General features: G+C 31.9%; 1 protein-coding gene across 8 annotated transcripts in view; it reads left to right on the top strand.

Annotated features, from left to right (window-relative positions):
• Positions 1-21238, top strand: part of Kair1d (Kainate-type ionotropic glutamate receptor subunit 1D) — a 223521-nt gene that overhangs the window by 140365 nt on the left and 61918 nt on the right. For all 8 annotated transcript variants that reach the window (XR_012046407.1, XR_012046403.1, XR_012046409.1 and 5 more), the window contains exons 4-5: positions 1086-1270; positions 18514-18671. Coding sequence is in view for 1 of the 8 variants with exons in the window: in XM_072889012.1 (XP_072745113.1) it covers positions 1086-1270; positions 18514-18671 (343 nt within the window). In the remaining 7 variants the exon portion in view is untranslated. The remainder of the gene's footprint in view (positions 1-1085; positions 1271-18513; positions 18672-21238) is intronic.

Consider the following 21238-nt stretch of genomic DNA (forward strand, 5'->3'; position numbering starts at 1 on the left):
AGCCGCGCAAGAACGATAACGAAAACATTTATTCGGCAAATTAAATTGAGAGTGAATGGGAGAGATTGATCGGGAGTTATGCGTCGCGTCGGTGAAAGATTCTGGTGGACAACACAAGATCCTGGCGAATGTTCCGGTAATACCTCATCATTTATCACGGTAGCGAATGGAGAGAGCTCGTGAGTCCGGAAGATCGTCCGACAAGCTGCACACGCGGTGTTGGATCGCACGCGACTAAGTTCGCGTGTGAGTTGCAATGATTAATCGATAACAGGTTCCATATGATACGGACGGTATGTTGTCGATGTGATGAAACGACCCTAATCACATTAGTTAACGGTAGTATGATCGATATATTATGACGGGATAGGTCATCCCGTTTCGTTCAGCTTAACATTACAGTACGCTGCCGCCGGCGTTCATGTCATGCTTATCTTGCTCGCGTATCAGCGTGTTACGCTCACATTTACGTATACATTATGATAATAGAAGCGGGCTGGCTAATTAATCGATCCACGTAACGATGCTACCTACCTATCTCCCAATTTCAGTTTCCGTAATTCGATATTTATGAAATCTATGTACACGAAGACAATTATTCTATTACAGAAGAGAAAGTCAGTACATTCTTATACTTGACAAATATTTATATTTCGCAAATAAATTTTTTTTTTTTTTTTTTTTTACTTTATACGGTGAAATTAATAACACGGTAAAAAATAGAATATTCTATCTAGACAAATAAACGAACAGTGTATACGTGAAGCTCTATACATTTTATTCAAGTAAATAAATTTAAAATTCTGTAATAAAATAAAACTTATGTGCAAGGAGAAAAAAATATTTAATATCTTACCGGATAATTTGATTAATAACACTCATAGTCTTTTATATTGTTAATTGAATAAAATTACCCGCTAATGATAAAGTTAAAATTTGCGAAATAATTTTCAGATAAATAGAGATAATATTAAATAAGGTCACACATCATATTCTCTCGATATAAAAAAAAAAAAAAACAATCTCACGTAGGTATTTGTCGCGCAGGACGATTCTTATTGACTGCGTTCTCCCGTGTGTTACAGTGTGCCATTTGCTGCGAGGAGGCGTGGCGGCAATTTTTGGACCGCAGAGCGCGCACACGGCCTCTCACGTGCAAAGCATTTGCGACACCATGGAAATTCCGCACTTGGAGACACGCTGGGACTACCGGCTTAGACGACAGAGCTGTCTCGTCAACCTGTACCCTCATCCCACCACTTTGTCCAAGGTACGTATACAAACTTGGAGAATAATAGCCTCATTAAAGCGACAACTGCCGCAGAAAATGTGCCTCTATGGCTTCTCTCTCTCTCTCTCTCTCTCTCTCTCGATTTCATGAATTTCTTCAGCCCTTCGTAACTATTTTTAGCCTCGCTTTCATCGACGAAATATCGCCTTTTTATATCATAGGATTAATTTAACGGTCGTCGCTCTAACTTAGCGTAGCTTAAACATTTTATACTTTGTTTAGCATTTTATGTTACATTTGATTAATTGTAATTAGAGTTGGAATGAAAAAGAAAAATGGTGAGCTGGAAAAGCGCTGAAAAAAATCAAACTTTGAATAAAGACGAAAAATATATTATTTTTCAAAATCAAATTCAAATTTCAAGATTAATATCGATTCGTACATAATGTGTAGCTTACCTAATCCAATGTATAAATCATAAATAGTTTTATAAAAATATAATTAATGAAACTATATATTTTAGATATATGTATAATATTTTATTACTATAAATATTTTTTTTTTCAATTTTCGTATGTGTTCTTTTCCAGCAGTTAACTAAAAACAAAATCAAATTTTTAAATGTTGAGACAAAAGAATATTTCCGCTTTGATCATGTGTTTTCACCAAGCCATAGCATGACAGGATGGTTTTCGCAGCTAACGCGTATTCGCAACTATATCCGGTTGCATCGGTTGCTGCTGCGCCCACAATGCAGTTTTAAACTTAACGTAAAAGAACTGAAACTTTCTAAATTTTTCTTAATAAGCGCAAAGTTCCCCGATAAAGAGTCTGGCTGAAAGCTTCAGTCGCGGGGTTTGTATAGCTCTCGAGCATTCGGGTTAACGAGAGTTTTCTTTCTCTCTCTCTCCCTTTTTCTCTGCTTGTTGTTTTATGAATCCTCGCAGCTCTTTTCCTTTTCCCAATATTTGCGACTCGCGAACACTCGCATCTTACGACATTGTGCTCTCTCTTTCTCGCGCGTCCTCTCTCAATATTTGCCACTAGATTTGTGCTCCCGAAAAACGTTTCGTTTATTCCCTGTGTAAGAATGTAATAGGAATCCTGCTCATCAGCCACCATTGAATTTCCTCTTTATTTTCGGGGGAATTCGCAAACTCTAAGAACCGAAAATAAATATCAGAAGTGCTTTATGTTTCAAACGAAAGAAAATCAAGAAAGTCAATAAATCTATTAGGCGAACGAAACGCACAAAAATTCACCAAAGATAAGCACGAAAATGAAGTATTTTTCTGACATATGCTCGAACCACTTTTGCTCCACTTTTATATTATATAAAGTACTGATTTTTATATTTAACTGAGAAATGAAATATCTATTATTCTTGTATTGTAATTCTTAAATTAATAGGAAGTAGAACGAGATTGGCAATCAGTATTTATTTCTATATGACAGATATCTCGAAGACCTTTATGGATTTTTTGCATGAAATATTGATAGATAATAATTTACGGTTGCGTACATCGGCTTTGACATTGCCGATCAAAGGGCTTTCGTTGAACACACAGAAGGCACAATTTAAAAGCCATCGCATACCTCAAGTTGTCCGCTCTTTCCTCTTGCTTTCTCTGTCTCTCTATCCTGTCAGAGTAAGAATTTCAATTAGAATTCGCTCATGTGTCGCATCACTGAACTTCGAACAAATTCGTTAAAAATCATGAATTTTGATCCCTATTCTAGTACTGCCGATAAACTCGCGATCATTCGACTCTGCAACTCTAATTACCGTACATGTATATTTATGCAAACGTATATGATATCATCTGTTGTAATAAATTTCACAATTTGCATATATGCTTATAAAATATTTTAATATATAAATATCGCTACAAAGACCAAAGCAGAGAGGTACAAATATTATGTAAAGTAACAAATCATCATATTTACATATAACATCTATCTCTCTTTTTCCTAATTATTTATATCTATTTAAAAAAAAAACAGAAAGATTATTTTTAGAAATTTTTCTTCCTCTAAGAATTCAATTTATAACAATTTATATCTGTATACACATTAATCGGATAAAAAATAAATCCAGTAGAAGATAAATGTACATATATTTAAAAAAAAAAATATTCATGAAAAAGATAATCCGTTACATAGATTTTGTTACATTAAAATTATTCACGTGTATCTATATTTATGCACAATGACAATTGGAAAAGTTGCATTTGCGCGCGCGATTCATACAAAAGGTTTATAGTAAAGTTCGGTTTCTTTTTTTTTTTTTTTTTGTAAAATCCAATATTTGCACAATGAAATGCGAGTATACGCAAAATTGAAAAACACAAAGAAGCGAGAAGACGTTTAATAAACCTTGATGTTCAGAAGATGATAAACATCAGGTTTCCTCAGTCTCACGTTTCCATTGTGAATCTAGTAAATCGAAGAGAAGTAGCTTACGCGTCGTGAGTTATTTCACGGTGTTGGAACGGGGGTTGGTTTTCCCTTGCCTGAGTTCTTTTCCTCTCAGCAAAATCCTGCCATTTCCAACGGCAAAAATGCAAAATTCACTAGAAGAGCAACGACGTTCTGATTAGAGTACGCGACAGAGGAAAAGGAAAATCGAAAGGTGTGGGAAACGTTGGCGTCGATTCCGTCAAACGAGCGACAGCCTCATTCAGTCAACCCGACGACGGAAATATTTTACTTTCCGGTACCATCTTATGCGCGGTTCAAAGGAACCGAAGGCGATTGCAGGGAACTGATGGAAAAAATAGAGCAAAAAAACCACAGTTGCGTCGCAGTGAGTCTCTTTGATTCGCATCGAATGCGCGAGCTGCAGGGATAACTTTTATACCCTCCGCATGATTCTACGCGGAATGATAACAAATTACTATCGCAAACTGCATATTATTTCACATAATGGCAAAGTGAAAAGAATAACTGAGCAATCTGCGAAAAATATCAACTGAAATGAAATGTTGAATGCGTTCAAATGTTTGCATAATTTATTTAATTCAAATTTAAAAAAATAATTTAAATATGATAACTATTAAAATATTTATTTTAAATAAGCAACAAAATTATTTTTTATATTTTTTATTGGCATTGTATAAATGATATTTTGATATGAAATCTAAAAAAAGAGATATCTCTTAATTATTATTTTATTTAAAATAATTATGTAATGTACTATTTTTTTTACATAATGTTGCTTTCCCTCAATTATTTTCACGATAAAAATTACAAAGTTGTGCGCGTAATCCATATATAACATTTAAAATATTACCTCTCTCTTTCTGTCTTTTATTTCATATTTTAAAACGTTAACAAACGTTCTGATCTGTAAAATATAATATCGATAAAACAATAATGCTTCAATGCACAAATAAAAAAACGACATACTCGTGACTGCTCTATCACGTTTGAAATGTTTCTATTCGTGACGCTTTAATTAACGTATTCAAACGCGAAGACGAATCTATCCAATCTCGCTTTGAACTTTAGAACAGCCGTATTGTCCGTGTTGAAATCGAATTGTCAGGTATTTCGATTCGCATTCCTGCACAGACGTGAACTGCTTCTTCTGTTCTGTGTTGTGCGAATCTCGCAAAATAAAATAACACTTTGTAAGCTACCAAAGAAATGCCCTACGAACTTTTCGAATTTTCGCTCTCTTTTAATATCTTTTTTAATAATAAATAAAGCTTTGAAGAGAGAAAAAAAAGAGATAAATACTTTTTTCATTTATAATCTTTACAAATATGGAATTAACTAAATTATATGTATCAATATTTTCTACTTGAATCATTAATGTCTTATTTTTATACCAATATGTAGATATATACACACACATATATATATATATATATATATATCAATATCATATATCAAACAAGCAATGTTATATACATTTATATAAAGCATCACTGATCATTGTAATCATTGTGGATATCTTCTGATTATTAGGGGATGCATTCATTGCATTGATCAGCGATTACTACATTCCTTAGTCTGAATTCTTCAATTGTTAAAATGTCATTAATGATGATACAGATGTAAGTAATGATTGTATATTTCCTATATAATATATATTAAACAGATGTTTTAATCAGAGAATTTTTTACAATTAAAATTATTCTGTATGTATATTAAAAACGAATCTGAAGCTTAATCACTTCTCGCTTTCAAATCATAAAATGATACTGGTCATTTCGATTGTAAGATAACCAACGTTATGATGATATAGTAGGCGATATGTTGGTGTTAATGAACCACGAGCGGCGCAATTGCCGTTACCGCGGCATTGATTTAACGATCTTGCTCGTAGCTGATAATGGACCGACTTCTACGCTCCGATGGTCGTCAGACTAAGATGTATATGGATCGATTGAATCAACCACTATGTTGCTATGTTGGAATTCAATTTATACCGTTTTTTAATCGAGCTTTTACTCATTACGTTTTATCATGCTACTTCATCTAACTTTCAATGTTGATATGCTGATCAGCAGGTCTTGTTTTAATTGAAAAATTTCAAGTTTTATTTAATATTCATATTTTGTTACTTAATATTTTTTATATTTAATATTTATTATTTAGTATTCATATTTTCAACTGCATTTCTTTTTACTTATTAGACTGTCTAAAAATTTTACAATTTACTAATAAAAATATTTAGAATACAATTTATATATATATATATATATATATATATATATATATATATATATATATATATATATGTATATGTCGTAGGCAAATGGTTATTTTAGGAAAATAGCTTTTAACTAGGCAAATGCTATCTGGCGTGTACGTACTAAAAAGTACATCTTGAAAAATAACGCTTAGATTCCCATCTAAGCATAGGGGGATAGAGTGCATAGGGGGGCGAGGCGAAGCCCTGTCCCCATAAAAAAATATAACAAAACTTGAAAGCGTAGAAACTACCAAGGCTTACAGTACAGCCAGATAACCATTTGCCTACGACGTATACACATCTTAAATAATAAATAAATTTCTGAATTTTACGTTATTCTTAATGAGAAACATTGATAAAAGGGGAATTTACTATTATTATTTTTTTTCCATAGGAAAAATTCAAAATTTATTATATTGAAAATTTTTAATATTCTGAAACTGAAATATATAAATATCTTACAATAATTAATTTTTTTCCAAAAGTCAAATTTATTTTGTAAAATTTGCAATATATAAATTCAAACGTAACGAAAATTTAATTATTCCTTTGATCATGTTCTTCAATGTATACTTTTTTACAATGTATCTCTTTCAAATAATTCAGACAAAATACGCGATAATATTACACTTTATTACATTTAGAAGCAGTCGCAATTTTATTTGCTATTCAAATACTTGATCAACTTAAACAGATCATCGGCGGTAAGTACTTGCTTAATTCTGCTGTAGCATTTACGGCTGGTGATATGAATACTTTTTTTCTCGCAACAAAATATATGTATGTTGCTATTGCTTTTCTCTTGCTTTTTCGTTGGTTTTTGCCAACAAGGAACAAAGAATTCACACAGCCATATCGAGTTTATTTTTCCGGAAGTGGTTACTAATCAACGCCATTCAGCGAAAGCACGTACAGCCAGCATGATTGAAAGCCGATTGCATCCTTTTCCCCTTCTTCCAGCATTTCACCGATTACCTATTTACGTCCATTTCCTCCCTCGCAAGGTTTCTTCACGCTCGTTTGGTCGATCGCTCGTAGCGCCGACCACAGCTTCCGCCGTCTTTTCTCTTCTATTACGGTAGAGATGTCAGAAGTAAATGGATTGCATTCCTGCGTATTCGTTTCTGACGTTGATGAGCGCTTCGTTCATCGGGGTTGATCGGGATAACGATCAAGTTCGCAAACTCAGACTAATCAGTTCAATCGTAGACGAGTTGCTCTTAACTTTTCTCAAATCTTGAATTCTTTGGATTCGTTCAGTCTTCGATTCGTGTGATATCATGAAGAGTAAATTAGTTTCTGAAAGGTTATCTTTTCCAAATGTATATTGATAATCTTTTTAAGAAGAAAATATACGGATCAGCTAGATCAAAAGTTAATACATCTAATTTCAAGATTTATTTAAAATTGTGTAAAACACTTTCAGCCTTTTAAAATATAAAATTAATAATCAATTTGTAAGTTAAAGTAAGGATTCGTCATCTAGAATATAATTTAATCTTAAAATTGTAAATATTATATCTTATATCGAACTAACTTTTTTATATTATTGATTGTAAAACGAAAATTTTATAGTAAATGTACACAAAAATTTATGAAAATAAAAATTTTAATTCTACAAGGCAAATCTTTACTTTAACTCACATAAAGTAATTATTAATTTTATATTTTATAAAGTTAAGACTAAAGAGAGCGTTCTTTGCGCAATTTCAAATTCATGAACTCGAAGTATATTAGATGTATTAACTTTTGACGTATTTGATCCGTATAGTTCCTTCTGTAGCTATTAACGGAACATATAATATTTTTGCCCTCTTTTATTAAAGTTTATTCTATTATTAACATTTTTTATTTATTCATGGTCGAAAGTATTCTAATTAAATCCGAAATATTTTCTCCAAAATTAGAATTGCAAAACCTATGAAAAATTTATCCATGTTACTTACGCAGATTGTCTGCATAGTAATGAGATGACAAGATCAATCTTCGGTGAAACTCATTCGCTGCATATTGCGGGCATTATTTCTAGGGAGAGAGCGCGCGAAACGATGCGCTTTATTGAAGGAGCGACCAAAAAAAACGATCGTCAAGAAATGTAGACGCAATATCGTACAAGCGAAGCACGGACGTAGAATATGGTACCGTCGAATAAAGCGGTTGTATTACGTCGGAAGTGAATAATTCTGTAACGTCTAGCACGTCAGACATAATCCCGTGTTCGAGAAGAGAGCGAACGTAATCGAGAAAGAGTGACAGAGAGGGAGAGAAAGAAAGGAAAGAATACAACACAAACGCGCATTGGGGGATTATTCGTGTTCACGGTAACCTAAGCCATTTGTTGCTGCGAGTTTCATCGCTCATAATCGACGTCTCACCTTCTCGTGGTTCTCAGCTATTTTAATGTCAATAGTGACAGTGTAAAATACGCCGACGAACCGGTGCATTTGAAGTCTCCGCGGACCCGAGAATGCATTATTTACGAATGCAGAATTCTATTAGAAGCAGAATTAAGATCGTCGCTTTTCCTTTGATTTTCGCTCACATCTCTCTCTCTCTCTCTCTCTCTCTCTCTCTCTCTCTTTTTCTCTCTCTCTCACTCTCTTTCTTCTAATGCATTTCGAAAACTTCACTGTCGGGTTGAGACGCCATGCGAAGAAATGAACCGCCATAGAAAATGCAAAGTGCATTCATCACGAATGACGTTCGAGAGAATTGAATGAAAAGATACTTTTCGAGTAGCATTTATATGTATATGTATCTGTATATATGTATATAGAAAGAATTCATATTGTATATACGTAACAATATTATTTGATTTTTTCATCTCAATTATTTATTCGATTTTATACATGATATTACTGTATAATTAATATATTATTTACATCAAAATCTGTTATGTATATATATATATATTTACATGAACAATCAAAAATTTATTTTGCACTGAATTAATTTCCTATACATGAGTGTACCGTTCGAAATTATACAAAACTTTATTAATTAATTTACTGATCATACTATTGATCGATGCTGTCGTAAGGGCTCTCTCTCTCTCTCTCTCTCTCTATATATATATATATATATATATATATATATTGATATAATGAGAATTATTACAGCAGGAATAGTTTTATTTGTTATTACTAAGCTGCACACGTTATGAAATTTGAAACAATGAAATTTCAGTCAAGCAAAAAGGCTGATATAGCGATTGCATTACATTTTATGTGCGTACATTGTAAGCGAAATTTAATAGAAATTCGTTTGAAACATCACTGAATGTAATTAACTAATACTAGCAACGCAAATTCGTGTTCTTATCAAGACAATTTTATTTCTATTACACGTGCTCTCTCTCTCTCTCTCTCTCTTTCTCTCTTTCTCTCTTCACCATTACATTACAAACGATACATCAACTTGCAATTTCCCAATATAATGTAACACATTCAAATTAGCATCGGCATCGACTGCAATTTGATTTTACATACAAATCCAATGTAACAGTATGTATGGTAATAATGCGGTACATAATTTCACAAATTTCATCAAAGTCATGAGCGTCAACTATGATGTAACTTTAATACGTTTCATATCACACCGATTTTCTATTTTAAAACGAATTATAAATAACCGCTAATATTATGAATATATTTATTATCTTGTATTATTTAATTTCTATTGACGCTTTTTTTGTATGCTTATAACATTGTATATACGGATGAGATATGAAAAACATTATCGATAAACATATATAATCTAATTAATATCTAAAAGCAAAAAGTTTTGTTTTTCGCTTATCGGAGATAAAAAAATTCAATCTTTTGAGGCAATCGTCACATCGATTCAAATGCAATTGCAAGATGATAATCGATAACTACTAGTCTTACTCGTTTATTACTTACGAGAAAACCGATGAAGCTTAAACTCTCGATACATGACGATGCATCAAACGACGATAAGCGTATAGATACATGCAACAGACACTAAGTAAAATGATACTAATTGTAAGTAAAACTTCGATTTTTCCTGGAATTTGGATTTAAGCACACTGACACTGCTCTTTTCAACTTATTCATTACAATTATCTTTTTCCATTCAATTTAATATCAAAAGCGTGGTAGGATTGATTTATCTTAAGTCTACATTAAGATAAATTAAAATATTATAACAATATTTTATAAATGGAATGTTAAATTATGCAAAAAATCCATTCTTGTCATGTGCATAAAAATGACCATTTAATTTAATCAATTTCATTTATAAAAAATACATATAATACACACATATAGTCTTTTATTGTAGCTTTAATTTAATTTAGAAAATTATTATTCAAATATTGCTCTTACACACACGAGAAATGATATTTTCTATAACCAGTGTTGTGATAACGACGTTTAATAAAAAATATTATAAAGCAATTACTGTGAACGATGTTTTAATATCAGAATTATATAGTAGTGAATATATTAGTATAAAACGACATTAATAAAAAATAAAAGAGGCTGTATTATTTTGGAAGATAAAAACATTTTCAAACATATGAAGAATTAAAGTTTGATCATCATGATTCAGAAGAAATAATAATTTAGCATCAATTATGAATTGCATGATTAATCACCACAATATTTAGGAAAAACAATGATTTTAAAATTTTCCTTTTCAATGCTCATCGTTAGTAGATTGGAAATATGGATATTTTGCGCAACAGTATGATACAATTTGAGAGGCGTCAATCGATCATGCATTTATCATCTAAAGCATTCAAAAGTCACCGATGAGCGGTTTAGAGCGTAATAACGCAAAACCGAAATTGAAAGCGGTTTCTCACGCTCGGGATTAATGCCAATTGTTATAATGTATTCTATATGTAAATTTCGCAATCAACACACATTTATAATATATTATGGTAATCGATTGTATCAAAATTTGATTGATGGTCATAACAGCATGATTTACGTAAACTATTCAGACATTATTCACAAATTCGATTAAACATCATGATATCACAATACAATATGCAGAATACTCCAGCTTTTATGCTATTCTGGATCTTTAGATTTTATATCAATTTTAACTCATTGATTTTAATCAATCATTGATTAATATATTGAATATCATCTTTCTTTAAAATTTAGATATATAAATATCTTTTATAAGTTATAATAAGTTTTATAAGTAAATATTTAAATAAAATTTTGTTAGAGAGCTCACATTTAAATAATAAAATTATCTATTATTTATTTACAGTTTGGAGCTTAATTTGTAAAAATATCGAGATTTTTAGTTGCTTATTATTTAACGATTATATTTTTTCGATATTTTTGTCGAAGAAAAATCAAATCATGGTTTTGTCCCAATCCATAGATAAAAAGGATTTCGTGAAATCTAAGATATTTTTTTTCCATAATACTTTATTCACCTAGTGAGAAATCATTCCTTTGTAAAACCACATGACACATTTTAGTTCATCTATTTGCTCCTGCAATTTAAGATGCCGTATTCTTACGGATGCATTAAACGCTTTAAAATGTCTGAATATAATTTCGCGTTGAAACGAATTTCTTGGGATTTATTCTGAAATGAGAGCGAGCTGAACTCTTGTGGAGAAAGCATCTTTAGAAGAGAGGAAAAAGCAAAAGAAAGACATGGTCGCGTTCGCTGTTCTGTCTAGACAGTTAGAAAAATCATACGAGCTCCGAGCACAAACGTACGTTCCTCTTTTTGGGATCTTGTTACAAGGACTACGTCAGCAAGCAGTTCGTTAGCCGTGCTACCACGAGGGAAACTGCTATTTTACGTAGATCTTACGCGTAAGAACTCGATGAGAGTGCAAGGCTCTTTATGCGCGCAAAAACTCAATGTGAAAGCGTAGCACGTTTAAAAACTTTTGATTGAACATGTATAAAAAAATATGTTTTAGCTGGATAAATAAACCAATAATACGTATGATTTGAAATTAAAACTTGAAATGTGACTGCATCACACAATAAGAATATTTTAATATTTTAAATCGTTTTATATATATATATATATATATATATATATATATATATGTAAGATTTGATAGCTAAAATTTTAGGATATTTTTAAGGACATTTCATAAAATTGAAAATTTTTTAATGCGATATTTCATAAATATAACTTTGACATGTAAAAAGTTTATCATAAGAATCACGCGACGTTTCTCAAATCGTGCTAAATTCGAGTACATCGGATGCACCACGCTGACACTTTCAGATTCTCGGTATAAAATATCTGAAAAATGCAACACAGGGAAGCTATTCCGTGCTCTCAACGCTACTCTCGAAAAAGAATGCATCCGCGAATTTACAGTCGACGTGCACGCGTCTTTGTTCATTATAGTAAGCAGTACATAACGTCGATATGGATACGTATTCACGCATGGCGAGATAAAAGCATATATATTCACGCCTTATATATGCATCTGCGCGCATGCAGAATGCACCGGATACACGCGCGGTCGTTCCTTTTAACAAAATGAATTTTTTAATGAATTTTTAAATTAAACACAGCATAAAATCATGTCGAATCGGACAAATCTCTTTTTAATTCTCAAATATGTATCTCGATAATTCAAATCAGTTAAAAGCTATTTCTAATTAATAAGAGATTTTTCGTCTATATTCTCGAAAAAAATTTTATCAAAATTTTCATTATTAAATTTTTACTTATTCTGTTTTTAATTTTTAAAATTAAAATATGTTCGTAATAGTTAGTGTTGCTGAAACATATTTTGTTAAAATCTATCAATAGAAAAAAATGTAAATATCTAAGCTATCCTACATATAGCAGCATTTTATGGATATTCTTGTTAATTTGTAAATTTGGATTTTTCCAAAACAAAAATGTGTTCAATAAGAAAATGTGTTTAATAAATATCCGTTTTTAATCATTGATAAATTTTTTTACAACTAATAAAAATTCTATTAAAACGCATTTAATATCAATTGAATAATAATACTTAAATAGAAAATCAAGTCGCAAAAATTCTTAGCTACTGTCTGCCCTAAATATTTTTATTCACAAAGAAGATTTCTTCTAAATAATAGACAAAGGATGCAGAGGGCCTTGCAAGAGAGGAGAAATGGATCAACTTGTGTTATAGTCACCGTCGTGTGAAGCGTAACGTACTCGACCGCAAACGTGCTTGAAATGGCAACGTAACGGGCGTGATAAATCTCGCGTCACGCGCGAACTCCGATACTATGATAAGAGCCACCGTGGCGAGGCGTACGGCGACTTAAATATTTCACCGCTGAAATATTTCCGCCCAATTTGCATCGGGGTCGCGAGGTCCGCGCGCTCTTACACGCCCACATCATGTTCTGTGAATACGTAATTTCGGCGACTACCCCTTTCTTTCAAAATGTCTCTTGATCGCTTCCTAAAACTCTTGCGACGATTATATCTTAATAATCAAAATCTTTGAAATAAAAAAGAAAAGTTCGGTCGGAAATTCGATAAATTGATACAATTCATTATGCAACAATCGAAAAGTTGTTGTTAGTCGAGTATTATGAACGAGAATAGTATTTTCACACAAGATATCCCCTTTCTTACTTGAATTTTATAAATATATTTGCAATCGCTTTTACAGATTCAAATTGTCTTTGCTAAATTATGTATAATTTAGCAATATAATTAATATCGAATTTTGAAAGCACAAGATATAGTACATTGATATAAATATTCACATCAAATGATAACAAATGAATGAATATTAAGTAGTAATAATTAAATGACATACATGCAATATGTATTACATATTTATGTTAATAAGTTAATTTAATATAATTTATATGTAGCTTTTTAATATATGAATATATATTAACCTAATTTATTACAATATTATGAATATCACGCTTTTCAACTGTTTTAAAAATAAATGCACAATTAGTAAGATTTTTAACAACAAAATATGTTTTACTTGGTTTTATTTCGTTTATTTATTAATAAATTTGGTTTATTTATTAATATATGTTTAATTATTATATGTTATAATTTTGTTATTAAATTTTTAGCTATTTTAACATTTATAAATTTTGCATAAAAATAAATACTTTTTAAATTAAAAAAGCGGCAATCTTATATGCAATTAAGAAATGTTATTACGATTTAGTTTGTATGGAATAAATTATTTCGTATTTAATTATGTGATAATAATACAACAATTGGATAATAATAATATTATATATGTACATATTATATAATGTTTTAAGGAATATAAATATATATGTATATGTAAATGCTGCAGAAAGAAACAAATACAATTTCTAAACGTAATTACAATGAAAGACTTAATTATTAAAGTCATCAAACAAGATAACAATATTTTTCTTATTTATTCTTGATAAATAATACATAATAATTTATAATTTATAATTGAAAGATTTATTTAAATGAACGCATTATTCAATAACAGCGTGAAAATATATCTTCGGAAACTCTAACCATCCGAACGAGAAAACCAGATTCGATCGCAAAGTCGTTGATTATCGGAAGCTGGTAAAATTATCGCTACACAAGCCTTGCCACGCCACGAAACACTCAGATATTTTACAAGCATTGCGAGCTGCAATTTACGTGCACTACACTGAGTGTAATTTAAACATCGATCCAGGCGTGATATATTACATGCACAAAACACACGCCGGAGGTGAACGAGAGTCTGGCGGTGGCGCGCTATTTGTAGGGTACCGGTTGGTCGTTCGGCACGTGCGAATGTGCGACAGACACGCCAGGCGTAGTTGTCGTGATCAGATTCGCAAACTCGCGTGATTATGGGAGATGCATGGATGTATACTGCAATGATCAATACTCTGAACATCGACCGATTTATTCCGGGAACATCGAGCGAAAAACGGAGAAGGCTACCGAAATTGGACTGTCGTGTAAATTACGTCGGTCTTGTTGAATCGATGATAATTTTACACTACAGGTGGAAAACATTTTAAGCGCACTGTTTTGTCTAGCGCCTTCGAATACATCACAAAAGTGGTGTTAATTTATGTAAAATCTTAGAAACTATTATTTCCAATAACCGTAAATGAATTTTTCAATTTTCATAAATTATTCTATTTAAGTTCGTAGACTACTTCTTTAAAATTTATTGAGTTGCATATTTTATTTACTGTTTTTTTTATAAATATCAATTTAATTTTAATAGAAAATTTTTATTAAATTTTAATGAAATCGCAACTTATGCAAGAGGAGAAAAAGACCATGACTGACTTTATGGTTACACAAACAGAAACTAGCTTGTAATGGTTAGCGATGTGGACATTAACATTTTAGAAGGCTAACCACAAGCTATTAATTTATCATTCTACATCGCATTACAACACCGAGTTTGAACAAACATTATTTTGGTACTTGATATATCGTTGACTTAGTTTAATTATGTCTGAATATTACGACATTTTGCAAGCTTTAAAAGAGAGATTGGTCTCACTGAAATATGTTTACAAAATTAAAATAGTATATTAATTCTGAAATTACATCGTTTAAGCCATTTGTTTTTATTTTATCAAAATCGCCATATCTAAAATACAATTTATCAAAATACTTATTCCGTCATTTTCAGCAAAATTATTATAAAGTACTCTGCTGAATCGTTAAACGATCAAGAATTTTCCAAATTCAGTAAATCCCCTTTTCAACAAAAATTCACAGTATATAATCACCGTATTATTAATGAATGCGACCTGGCTACTCGCCAGCAGTCACTGTCTACGCTTTCTATAACAATCCAAGCCTGTTAGCATCACAAATGGACAAGTACGAGATCGATAACCCCAAGTCCGTCCGTTTTAACTTGTACAAAATGATCAAAAATGACGCAAACGATATCAATGAAATTTGTTATATATATTTTTTTTTCTTTTTTATAGATATCGCTTGTATCGTATAAAATAACGAGCAACGGTATAGCGTCTCGACGCGTTATAAAGTTACCACTTGCAAAATCGCAGCCTCGTTCGCGCCTAGCACGTGTAATAAATTTCATGGACGAGTTGATTTTGGAAGCAGAGTAAGATAAGTTTTGAATATCTTGCTCTCTAAAGTAGGTACATCGTAGTAATTTCCATTCGCATCCTACTTAAACGTGCTCCAAAGTTAGACTTACAGTACTTTCAAAGTTAATCAGCTCTTATTAATGTTATACATTTAGAACTTTCGATCTTGGCAATGCTAGCATAAGATATAAATACGATGAGCAAAAATAAAGTATACGAGTAAGAATGATTTATAATGTATAAAATCGGAAAAACTATAAACTTGTTTTTATCGTTATTCTTTAAATAGTATTCTTATATTACCTATGTATAAAAAAAAATTTTACTACCAGTAAAGAAAAAAATAAAAAATATAATATTAAGATAGAAATAAGTAATATTTTGTTAGGTTTAGTCAAATCTTATAAATATAAAATTTCATCTTTTTTATTTCATTATCATCTTAATGCATTGAAATAAAGAAGAAGCTTCAAATTACTAAAATCCGCGTGTCTTGTATATCTTTATCCTTAATAAGAAAACTTAGCGGAGGCACGTCTTGTTATGCTGCATATAATAAGATAATCAGCAGGATCGAGTGCGCATTTATCCAGTAAAGCTTGCGAAATGATTCACCTGCGGCCGAGGTAGAAATTAAGAGTTAATCTGAGTATCTGGAGCACGTGGCATCACGCGTTATAGTCCTAATGGCTGGGATTATCTCAGATGAATATTATGCAGCTAGAGATGCTTTCTTCGCTAAAAGCGCAGCTAAGGAAGTGAAATCTTGAGACGGTGAGTAATATAAAATTTTGTGTAAAATTCGCACGAAGAAGAACGTAGTGAAAAGATAAAAAGATAAAAAGTGAAAGAGGATAGCGCGTAAAACCACGGCGAAGGTTCCTCGTTGGAAAATATACATTCGTCCTTTCATAGCGCGAATTCGGATTATCGGAAAAAGCGTGGCTACGAAGTGTGCGTTACAGCAAAGTGAATTCTTGCGAAAGCATCTCGGGGCTCGCCTTCGATTTGGCCATTGGAGAACGTCGCGACTGTGTAATAGTTGTTTTCCCAGTTAAAAGCCTGGGCTATAGACGAGCTCTACTACGGGCGCGGCAAAATAAGTTGCAGTCTCTTACAAACTACTCTTGCAGAAGGCACTCTGTTGCATCATGATATAATGTGTAGTAGGAAGAAGTATACAGCAGAAAGGGTTCTTTTAAAACACAATTGTAGTTATGCTCTTCGTTTTATTTATTTTACTACGTATGTAATAAAATAAATAAATTCGTTGTATTTATTTTACTATATATAATAAAATAAATATAACGAATCAAACTATGTTCAGTATAAATCAAAGTACAATATATATAGAGAGAGTGTGTATGAATATGTATAGGAAATACATACAGCTTTTTTTCTCATAAAACAAAAATGTTAAATTAAAATCTATGCTCTTAAAAGCTTTTAAATAATATTCTTATTTTATAGACTTCCGTTAGTAATGACAATTATTATTAAAAAATCGACATTAAACGATTATAAATTTACATGATTTTCAAGTAAAGTTGGTGGAGTCGATAGTAGATTCTGGATGTAAAAATCTTATTATTAGTTATGCTACAATTAACAACACGGTACCTTTCAGAGTATATAATGTTTAACAATCAACTTATTCCGATATAACAAATCTCTTATAAGAGGAAAAACAATGGAATAAAAATGGCAGTGCTGACTATGGATAACTATGTAGTGTTAGTTCTACTATTTTTTATGTTCGCAATAATGATACCCTATGAAACCCGAGTTCGACTCTGCTACGATTTATAACTAACGCCAGCAACATTTCATCGACAACGTATTGTAATTCAAAATTCTAACGGAATTCGGAACACGCGAAACATGTACATCCGGTGCGTGAATTCTTCTTGCCGATGGACCGTTGTATTTCGCGTCAATATGCAATTTGTTGTACTAGCTGTAGATCCACAGTGCGGCAGTTTTCACGCTTGTGAAACTATATTTTTTTTTTTTTATGTAAAAACCTATGTACATGCATCGTCATTTTGCAGGAACGTATCTAATAAATATCAATAGCTGTCATATAAAAATTTATTTACAATGTGTTAGTTAATATTGTAATATAACAAATAAAACAATTTTGTTAGACATAAAAATAATATTCTAACTTTCAACTTTCTCTATAAAATTTTATATGTCATATTTTAAGCTTTCGCTCACGTACTACAATAATACAGATTCGACGCACATACGTATATGTTTTTGCTCTGTTTTTTGCCCCAATATTATATATATTTCATATAAATAATATGTAATATATTAAATATATATATTAATTATTATATCACTCTTTAACGAAAGAGAGAAAGAGATTCATCGTATTTATTACTTTTGGATGGAATATTATCGCGATATAAATAGCTTGAGAGTTAAATTACACGATGAGAGATGTAAAAGCATTACGACAACCGCGGACAGTCAGGGTAACCTGTTAACCCGACTGTAATAATAACACAGCTTGTGATTGATTACCTGTGTTCCAGGCGTACGTCGATCTGGTGAAGGCCTGGGGCTGGAAGAGTTTCACCATTATCTACGAGAACAACGAAGGGCTCGTACGATTGCAGGAACTTTTGAAAGCTCATGGACCTAGTGAATTTCCTATTACGGTCAGACAGCTGAGCGAAGGATCGGAGTATCGGTGAGTTTCAGTCTACTCTTATTCTCTTTGCGGCGTACTAGTTTCCTTTCCGACGAAATGAATTCGTGGTATTTAAGTCCTCCTTGCGTCTCGATATTTTAACGCATATTACTCATTTATTATACGATGGATTTTACAAATTTACATTCTACTTTGTATAATTTATGTGACGTTTTCAAAAGAATTAAATTTATCAATTTCTCTATCTTTATCTCTTTTTTGCATAATTTTAACATTTCTGAATTTATACTGCGAATTGGTAACAATAATATTGCAAATGAAAACGCCACGCTAAGCTGGCTGTCGCCTCGCTACTGGAATTTACTTTCTGGGTTAGATTCGGATGGTTTAGATTAGAGTGCTTCGCTTTCCGAGTTTGCAAGAAAATTTAGTGTGATTATTCTGCTCTATCACAATTTAAATATGTGCCAAATTTAAAGGAATTCGATGTACGTCAACCAAAAAAAAGATAGACCGACTATATTATATATATATTATATACTTATATATATATATATATATATATATATATATATATATATATATATATATATATATATACTTATATTAATATTTTTTGAAGAAGCAATTTTATATAAGTCAATTAGATTTACTCAAACTAAATCAAATGATACAAAAAGATATCTTAAGAAAATATGTCGAAAAATTCATCAATTTTGAAATTTTCTTCTTGTTATCAAATTTCAATGAAATCATGAGCATCACAAAAGCTTAATTATTTTTCGTTTGAATTGATTATTCGATATTTAGTTTCTAATACGCGCTACACATCTATTCGATCGATACGTTTACTTGCAACAGCGGACAGATCGTTACTGTGTTTGACACTTCGAAATGATCTGATGAGATCGGTTTCTCGTGATTGATATCATCGTGGCATTAACAGTGAGCCGAAACATCAGTCGTATCATACACCGCATGACTGCACACCGAGAATGGCCTATTAAGATTGAAACGTCGTTGTCGGCGTGTAACGCTTATTGGGATGATCTTCTTAAGCAGAATTGCAATGTGGACGTGGCAGTATCGATCGTCCGACCGCTTCGTCGGTGGGAAACTGTGTCAACTGTGAGGCAGCCAATGGGCGAATCTTCCTCGTCCCATTTTACCCGATAACCCGTTTTCTCCTCTTATCTTTTTGACGCTGATGACACCGGAACTGTCTCAAGGAACATCTCGCGATTACGATTAAACGTGTTATTAAAATTAAAATTCTATTTAATACAATCGAAATAAAATAAAGACTGAGTATTATTTTATTTCGATATATTTGCACTTCTTAGGTTTAATTGTCAAGAATCTATAAATCTATAAATTTACGAAAGCATTCTAAAACACTCAATGGCTTTTTTATAAATGAATTTCTAGAATCCTAAACGATTATAGAATCCGTAGATAAAAGAAAATGCAAATTTAAGATAATTTATATACTCATATTTTCTCTCTACGAAATATTTTAAGACTGTGATAATAAAAACTGGACAACTAGTTAAACATATAATTCTTTTTTTTTTTTTTTTAAGTTCTTTTTTTTGTAAGTCAATTTATAAATCGTTGGTTTAAAGTTTAAAGTGTTGTTTCCGTTTACAATCTTGACCTCTGAAGGTGTTGCAGAAATATATGTATCTATACTTTTGTCCCCTGCATCATGCCATATTATACGTTCTGCGGAAAAAGTTTCTCGTAAGTTGCATTATTCATAGAGACCATCCACGACGGTGACTTATTGCTACCGCCCTACGGCTAGAGAAGGGTAAAACGATAGGGATTTGAATAAATTCGGTTAGATTTGCCTCTGGACGTGCGACGTATCCTGTCTTAAAATTCATCGCTCGCGCTACACTCTCCTTGTTCCAGCAAAGCGACCAATTTACAAAACTTCCGCGCAGCTCGTACCGCATGCGGTACAACGTATCGAGCGAATGTATCGGTGCAGGCCTTTTTTCTCTCGGTAAAGCAAAATTGTTTCGGAGAGATAAAGAGATTTCCATTCAAAACGCATTAATATTTTTAAGATTCGGACTTTTGAATTTTTTCGTTATCAACCTTGAAATAATCGATCCAAAAATGAATATTGTATTAATATTCTGACAAATAACTTTATACATATATACAGATAAAAGGCTAGTTTTAATCCATTTTAAATTATTAGTATACGGTTTCGTAAACAATAAATATCAAGAGAGAAACGGATAACTTGTTTTAATAATTTACATGTTACTTCAACCGCAATACTGTTGGCGCTCTTGGCAGGTTCGCGATCGTGTCTCTTCTCAAGATGTTGAAAGATTACTTCGATGCGCTGACTTGGTACAGTTATTCCCCGACGTGAACGAAGGAAATGAACGACGCTCGTGGAGGATAGTGCAGCCGCGAGGCGGAAATGAAGTCGTATCTTATCTCGGTCCCACACCCCTCCAACACAACTCACCGAGATTCCCAAAGTGAATAATTCTCCGACCATTCATTTTGGCGTTCCGTTTTAGCGCGAATGCTCGTAGTATGGACAAAAGAAGAAGGGCGAATGAAACCCGCATGAAAACAGG

Source organism: Anoplolepis gracilipes, chromosome 3, assembly GCF_047496725.1.
Source record: "Anoplolepis gracilipes chromosome 3, ASM4749672v1, whole genome shotgun sequence".
NCBI classification, from domain to species: Eukaryota; Metazoa; Arthropoda; class Insecta; order Hymenoptera; family Formicidae; genus Anoplolepis; species Anoplolepis gracilipes.